This window comes from Pinus tabuliformis, chromosome 2_2 (genome assembly GCF_031772625.1).
Source record: "Pinus tabuliformis cultivar Carrire ecotype Pingquan chromosome 2_2, CPIR1, whole genome shotgun sequence".
Classification (NCBI taxonomy): domain Eukaryota; kingdom Viridiplantae; phylum Streptophyta; class Pinopsida; order Pinales; family Pinaceae; genus Pinus; species Pinus tabuliformis.
In genome coordinates, this window is record NC_142300.1 from 399,914,132 (window position 1) to 399,922,059 (window position 7,928).

Here is a 7,928-nt window from a genome sequence, read left to right on the forward strand (position 1 = left end):
TATGAATTTTTTTTTTTTAAAAACAAACTAGATTAAACAGAAATAGAGAATTAACAAAAAAAAAAATTAAAAACTAGTAAAATTAATTAGGTCGATAGGCCTTCCTTTGAAAGAGACTTTCGCCGTCCTTTTGTCTCTACGGTTGACACGTGTCATCCACATTCAGCAGGCAAACAATTTTCGTATTAGGCCTCTTTAATATTTTTCAGTGGGCATTCAGCGTCTCCTTGGTCTCAACCGAGAATCTTTGCAACTGGCGCGAGTTCTATTGCCCGGGTCTCGCAAAACCTCAACGGAAAACTGTTATGCCAACTCCTTTCTCCATAATGATGGCGGTCTCAAATCTTCACCCACTACATGAAGCCGGCAGAAATATCCTCCTCTGGCAGGGGCTGTATTTCTACTTTAAACCTCCTCTTGCAGTCTGACATTAGCGGCCTCCCTGCAGTGGACATCGAACAGGAAGACACTGCGACGCTTCTCTCCTCGTCAAGTACAACGGGCAAAAGCAAGGGAGTCATCTCCACCCATAGAAATCTCATTGCCATGATATCTGGAGCTCTGAGCAGATGGGACGAGATGGAGGGAGGGGAGAAGATATGTTTATTCATCATCCCGCTGTTTCATGTTTCCGGATTTTTCTGTACACTTTCCTGTATTGTAGCTGGGAGTACCATTGTGGTCCTGCCCAAATTCGATTTGGCTGAAATGCTTTCGGCCATACAAAAGTACAGAGTGAAGTCCCTGCCTGCTGCTTCGCCTATTTTGGTTGCTTTAAATAAGTCTTCTATTGTTGCCAATTACGATTTGGTTTCGCTTCACACGATCGGCTGCAGTGGAGCACCAATTGGCAAAGACATCATCGACAACTTCGTTGCTCGATTTCCAACTGTTCAAATTAAACAGGTCGTATTTAGCCCTAATTCGCAAATTTCCTCTTATCAATTTGATTTTAAGTTGCTTTTGAGCAGGGCTGAAATTGTAACTCCTTGTTTATCACATAAGACTTTCAGTCGTCCATTTCAACATTTGCCCTGTTTATAGAGTTTTTGTCATCTCATGTTTAAGTCAATCTCCCATGGTTAAATGATATAAAGGTTTATTAATAGCACTTCATATATCTTGAAGAAAACCTAAGCCTCACTTATAAGGCACACCTTTGTTTATTATTTATGTTTTTCTTGTTCATAGTCCTAGCAAAACTGTCTCCCAGCTCCGAAAGACATAATAGGCTTGATTCTGTTCCAACTTTCGAATTACCCCAAATGACGAAATATCAAAACTTACTGTATTCCATGTTTAGCGATATGAATGTCTTTTTGAGCAGAAGGCTAATTGAAGGAAGTTATTATTATGTAGGGTTATGGATTGACAGAGTCTAACGGGACAGTATCCTCGACCATAACCGATGAAGAAAACATACATTATGGAACAGCGGGCTTGCATGCAGCTCATGTGCAAGCTCAAGTGGTTGACACAACTACTGGCAAAGCTATGCCTCCCAACCACAAAGGGGAGCTCTGGTTGCGGGGACCTACAATCATGAAAGGTACTCCTTAGTCGCTATGTCATTTTCCATTGGAGACTACTTTCTGCAAAAATTTAACAAATTTGCAGACCTTGCTGATTTCGAGTATGTTTTTCGATTTTTTTAGTTTTGAGAGGGTGATTTGGATAATGCCCTGATCACCTTGAAAACCTAGATTGTATGAGAAAAATCTTAAACAATTAAGTGAGGATGATAAAAAAACCATAAGCAGCAAGTGCTGAACTCGCCATGCACAATGAGACAATGGGCGCATAGTAAACATGCTGTACCCCAAGCTAAAATTCGCCTTAAAGAATCTCGAACATTTATATTTAAGTGCACTCAAAAAGTTTGTATACCCAGAAGTGCACACCTTATGCTATTGTAAAGTTTTAAGAGCATATGTTTTGTAGCCACAACAATTATCTTTCAAACAGGAAGGGTATTCTTCAATCAATGAATCTATGCTTCCACAAAGTAGTGCATGAAGGCACTATGATAGCTCCCAAATCACAGCTTAAATTTGATGGAGGGAGGGGAGAAGATATGTTTATTCATCATCCTGCTGTTTCATGTTTTTGGATTTTTCTGTACACTTTCCTGTATTGCAGCTGGGAGTACCATTGTGGTCTTGCCCAAATTCGATTTGGCTGAAATGCTTTCGGCCATACAGAAGTACAGAGTGAAGTCCCTGCGTGCTGCTCCACCTATTTTGGTCGCTTTAAATAAGTCTTCTATTGTTGCCAATTACGATTTGGCTTCGCTTCACACGATCGGCTGCGGTGGAGCACCAATTGGCAAAGACATCATCGACAACTTCGCTGCTCGATTTCCAACTATTAAAATTAAATAGGTCGTATTCAGCCCTAATTCGCAAATTTCCTCTTATTAATTTGATTTTAAGTTGCTTTTGAGCAGGGCTGAAATTGTAACTCCTTGTTTATCACATAAGACTTTCAGTCATCCATTTCAACATCTGCCCTGTTTATAGAGATTTTGTCATCTCATGTTTAAGTCAATCTCCCATGGTTAAATGATATAAAGGTTTATTAATAGCACTTCATATATCTTGAAGAAAACCTAAGCCTCACTTATAAGGCACACCTCTGTTTATTATTTATGTTTTTCTTGTTCATAGTCCCAGCAAAACTGTCTCCCAGCTCCGAAAGACATAACAGGCTTGATTCTGTTCCAACTTTCGAATTACCCCAAATGACGAAAGATCAAAACTTACTGTATTCCATGTTTAGCGATATGAATGTCTTTCTGTTTTGAGCAGAAGGCTAATTGAAGGAAGTTATTATTATGTAGGGTTATGGATTGACAGAGTCTAACGAGACAGTATCCTCGACTATAACCGATGAAGAAAACAGACATTATGGAACAGCGGGCTTGCTTGCAGCTCATGTGGAAGCTCAAGTGGTTGACACAACTACTGGCAAAGCTATGCCTCCCAACCACAAAGGGGAGCTCTGGTTGCGGGGACCTACAATCATGAAAGGTACTCCTTAGTCGCTATGTCATTTTCCATTGGAGACTACTTTCTGCAAAAATTTAACAAATTTGCAGACCTTGCTAATTTCGAGTATGTTTTTCGATTTTTTTAGTTTTGAGAGGGAAATTCGGATAATGCCCTGATCACCTTGAAAACGTAGATCGTATGAGAAAAATCTTAAACAGTTAAGTGAGGATGATAAAAAAACCATACGCAGCAAGTGCTGAACTCCACATGCACAATGAGACAATGGGTGCATAGTAAACATGCTGTACCCCAAGCTAAAATTTGCCTTAAAGAATCTCGAACATTTCTATTTAAGTGCACTCAGAAAGTTTGTATACCCAGAAGTGCACACCTTATGCTATTGTAAAGTTTTAAGAGCATTATTATGTTTTGTAGCCACAACAATTAACTTTCAAATAGGAAGGGTATTCTCTAGTCAATGAATCTATGCTTCCACAAAGTGGTGCATGAAGGCACTATGATAGCTCCCAAATCACAGCTTATAAATAAATGGGTGATATTGCATATGAAAATAAATGGATAAAAAAAAGGGTGATATTGTATATGAGAATAAAAGGATTTGGACTTTTCTGTATATGGTGTTTCAGTTTCAATGCCAAAAATCTGCTAGAGCGGTTAAGAGGAAAGTGATTAATGTTTGTTGGAGACTCAATAAGTCAAAATCAATGGGAATCCATGGTCTGCATGCTTCAAGTAGTCATTCCTAGCAATAAGAAAACTGTTAGTCAACAAGCTTCAATATTCAAGGCCCTGGTAAGCTGATAAATGTAGTTTCCATGGATAGTTGTGCATTTGATTATATGGTGAGTAATGAAGTCTTACAATCTTCTTTCTTTGAAAAGGATTATGATGCTTCTGTGGAGTTTTTTTGTGCTCCACTTCTGGTTGATCTGCACAATAACAGTCAGAACCAGAGAATTCTCAATCTGGACACTCTTGCGGATAATGGTGTTTACTGGAAAGGAGTTGATGTATTGGTTTTTGAGTCATCCCATTGGTGGCAAGATCAAAGGTGGGAAGTATCAAAACTCTGAACTTTCTGATTAAAATTTTCAACAAGGGGTAGCCAAATTTAGTGTTGTAAATGATATTAAAAATGTAATAGTTTGGAATGTGGTTGGACAGATGGGACCTAATCATGGCTAACAATTAGCTTTACACAAACATGGATCCACTTGTGGCTTACAAGAGGGCATTGACGACGTGGGCAAACTGGATACCTGCAAATATCGATCCCAAAAAATCACTTGTCTTCTTTAGCACCTCATACCCTACACATTACAGGTAAATCTTTATACAAACACACATTGTATATATTATAGGGCATTTTTGATGTGGATTGCAGTTTTCATGAATATTTTGGAATTGGAAGTTTAAGCTTTAAAAAAATATAATTGTTCTTATGATAGATCAAATTACAAGATATTCATGAAATCTATTCAAGTAGCTATGGCTCTTATTTTAGGTATACGAAATGGTTTTCCTCATAAAATTGATGTAAATGTGCAGCCCAATTTATTGGAATCAGAAGAACGGGCAGAAATGCTATGGTCAGACTGAACCAGTGCAATTTGAAGGATACTCGCCTCCAGTGATTCCTCAGGTGCCCATAGTGAAGGAAGTTATAGGGACTATGATTTTTCCTGTTACTCTGCTGGATATCACAGGACTATCCCAATTTCGCAAAGATGGTCACACTTCAATTTACAGTAGTACCGTTACTAATGATGAGAAGCAGCATCTTGAGCAGTTTGCAGATTGTAGCCATTGGTGTTTACCAGGCGTCCTTGATACATGGAACGAGCTTTTGTATGTCACTTTGCTTTCCAAGGGTGTAGGGCATTGATAATTCTTATTGATCCCTGAAGCTGGGCCAAATCTAGGACCTGGTTGGCCATAAGGAGTAAATCCTCTGCCTTGACTCACTGGAGCAGTAAACATATCTGGCATTGCAAACCCATCCACAGGGCCCATTCCAATCCTGTCAAAGCCATAAGTATCACCAGAAACCATACCTGGATGAAAGCCCAAAGCCTTTGATCCTGCCATTCCTTGGCTACCCCTTGACATTGTCCCACGCCACATCATTCCTCTTCCCTTGCCTCTTCCTTGGCTTGCACTCCAAAGTCTGGCTTGAGCTTTCTTGGTCATCGCAAACATTGATTTGAACGTATTTCAGTAAAACGTGAAAGAAAAAAATCACAAAATTATGCTTATTCCTGTATTGGGTTATGATGGAAACAAAAATTTACTTGTTGGGTTGCTCTAGATTGAAGATTTCTGGAATGAGTTGTTATTCACTTGTATTCGTTACCGTATGGGTGTATGATGACTATCAACGTTTTGATTTGGCTGTTTTGCAAAATTTTCACCTTAGTTGTTGTGTTGACTTTACATGCTCACACATTTGAATGTGTTTGGTTAACATTTTTTGTGTAGATTTTGGTTAAGTCTGGTTTTCTGTTTAGGAATAAGAGTTTTGTAGGGAGATTCTAGGTTTGGCAAATTTGCAGTTTCTTCTACTACTTGAGACTATGGACGACTCTGTTCCTCTGGGCTAGGTTTATATATAGAATCAGGCATACTGGTGCTATGAATTTGAATAAAGTACTCTGGTATTTTTCTAGGCTTGAAGTTTTAACATTTCATTGTGGTGATTTAGCTTGGTCTTCTGTGGATTTCTTTATTGGGTTTCAGTGTTTTTGCATAGCACACCGACTTGTTAAAATGGACTTGTTGAATTGGGATTAATTTGTATACATACATCGACCAGCCCACATACACCAACGACCTCAAATGCCTTCACTGAGCCTTTAATTCTTTAAATGGAACACTAAGGCATTCTAGCAACTCCGACTACTGTTTTTGGCTACTACTTGTCTGGTATGGCAGGTGTTGAGGTTTCCCTTGTTATAAACTAGAAAAGAAATTAGATATCCCAAATGATTGAGGCCAAATTAAATTCAGGTATGTCCTGCCACTTATTCTGAAGCTAAATATTATCCATGAATATAGTAACTACCCAGAGCTCTAGAGGGTGTACTTCTGAATGCAACTTCAGAATTTTGTGAAAGGTTCACTTGTCTGTAGATTGTAGAAATTTGATGGACAACATATCAATTTTAGTTGAAGAGAGTTTCATTGTATGGGGCAGGTTGTACCAGATTTAATTGTATTGTATATGTTTAATAATGAAAAATTAAAAATCATGAGGGGTATCGTTTTTACCACATACCTCTCAATTTAGTAGTGCAGGGGAGTGCCATTAAATTTCTGTTATGAACTCGGTGCAATGGGAGATATTTTTATAAGAAAAATTGCAGCCTTGTTGGACAGTTCTTGCTTTATTGTTTCATTGCTTATACATGGATATTCAGCTCATACAAAAGGTTGTATCGATCTAGTTGGTATTGAGAGTACCTGGTCTCAAGTTGTATCGATCTGGTTGGTTTTCAGAGTACTGGGTCTCAGGCCTTCTACAGTTTGGTTTGCCTTTCATAATTTTTATGATGTAGAACTTTCATTCTGTATCACGTAGAACTATCACTCTGCAAGTACAGTTTTACTATTAGCTTTGTAAATATTTTTCCTTAGCAATAGCTTATGGCTTGGACAAGAAGGGTGGAGAGGAAAATATTGTTGTTTTTGATCTTGGCGGTGGCACGTTTGATGTCAGTGTTCTGACTATTAACAACAGAGCTTTTGAGGTTTTGGCTACAAACGGTGATACCCATCTTGGAGGTACTCTGTCTGAACTCTGTCTCGCAGTTATACATTATGAATTTGAATACGTGCACGGTGGTTATGATTGACTTTTTTGGTTGGCTTTCGAGCTTTGAACTTACGAGGATGTACACTAATATGCAGGTGAGGACTTTGACCAAAGGATAATGGAATATTTCATCAAATTGATCAAGAAAAAGCACAGAAAGGATATTAGTAAGGATAGCAGAAATGAAATAAGACATTCAATGTGTTCCTTGTAATATAGATATAAACAAAACATCTAAAGAAACGTAATTGCACAATGATCGAGTCCAAGAAAAAAAGGTTTTCCACAAACCAATTAACTCTTCTAGAAAAATTCAAAAAATCCAATTAAATAATCCTATCGGCCTCTCTTTGTACCTTTTGGGACAATTGCTAGTATTAAAACATTTAAAAAAAACTAAAAAGACGTAAATAAACTCAAATTATTAAAAAAAAAAAAACTAAAAAAATATGAAAATTTTAAAAATATAAGTCTTTTCAAATTAAAAACAAAAAAAACAATTAAAAAACATTTTAAACTTATAAAAAAATGTGTTTTTGATTTAAAAATAATAATAATAATATTTTTTTTTATTAAATTTTCATTGTTTATTAAAACAAAAAATAAAAACATTTAAAATTTATTTATTTTTTTAACAAAAATTTGTTTGTTTGTTTTTTTTTAATTAAAAAAAAAAAAAACAATTATTAAAAAATTTTCAATTTTTTTTTAAAATTTTGTTTTTACTAAAAATAAATAAAAAGTTCTTAATGCCCATGGCCGCGCCCCCACCAGGCGGCGGGCAGGCTGTTGGGCGATTCTCGGAATCACCCAACGGCCTGCCTGCTGCCCAGTGGGGGCACGGCTGTGGGCGGAGGGGCTGCACGCTAAGGAGCTAGAGGGAAAAAGGAAGCTAAGGTACTATAAAGAGGTGATCAACCCCACCCTCGATAATCAGAATTATCTCTCTATGTTGACTACCACTAACAAGAAAATGATCATCGCTAGCATTAGAACTAAATCTCATGAGCTTCAGAGTGTGACCAGGCTGTGGTCTACTCCCAAGACTCACTGGGACAATAGAATTTGTCAGATTTGTGATACTAAGAAGGTGGAGGATGAAAAGC

General features: G+C 37.5%; 1 protein-coding gene and 1 pseudogene across 1 annotated transcript; both read left to right on the plus strand.

The window, feature by feature from the left end:
• The first annotated feature begins 357 nt into the window (after positions 1-357).
• On the plus strand, positions 358-2,381 carry LOC149192966 (beta-phenylalanine coenzyme A ligase pseudogene; annotated as a pseudogene).
• A 1,302-nt stretch (positions 2,382-3,683) lies between these two features.
• On the plus strand, positions 3,684-4,896 carry LOC149192967 (protein PMR5-like). Its single transcript, XM_089407168.1, has 3 exons — positions 3,684-3,803; positions 4,460-4,515; positions 4,560-4,896. The coding sequence occupies exons 1-3, from the start codon at positions 3,684-3,686 to the stop codon at positions 4,894-4,896; spliced, it is 513 nt and encodes a 170-aa protein (XP_089263294.1).
• Positions 4,897-7,928: the final 3,032 nt, after the last annotated feature.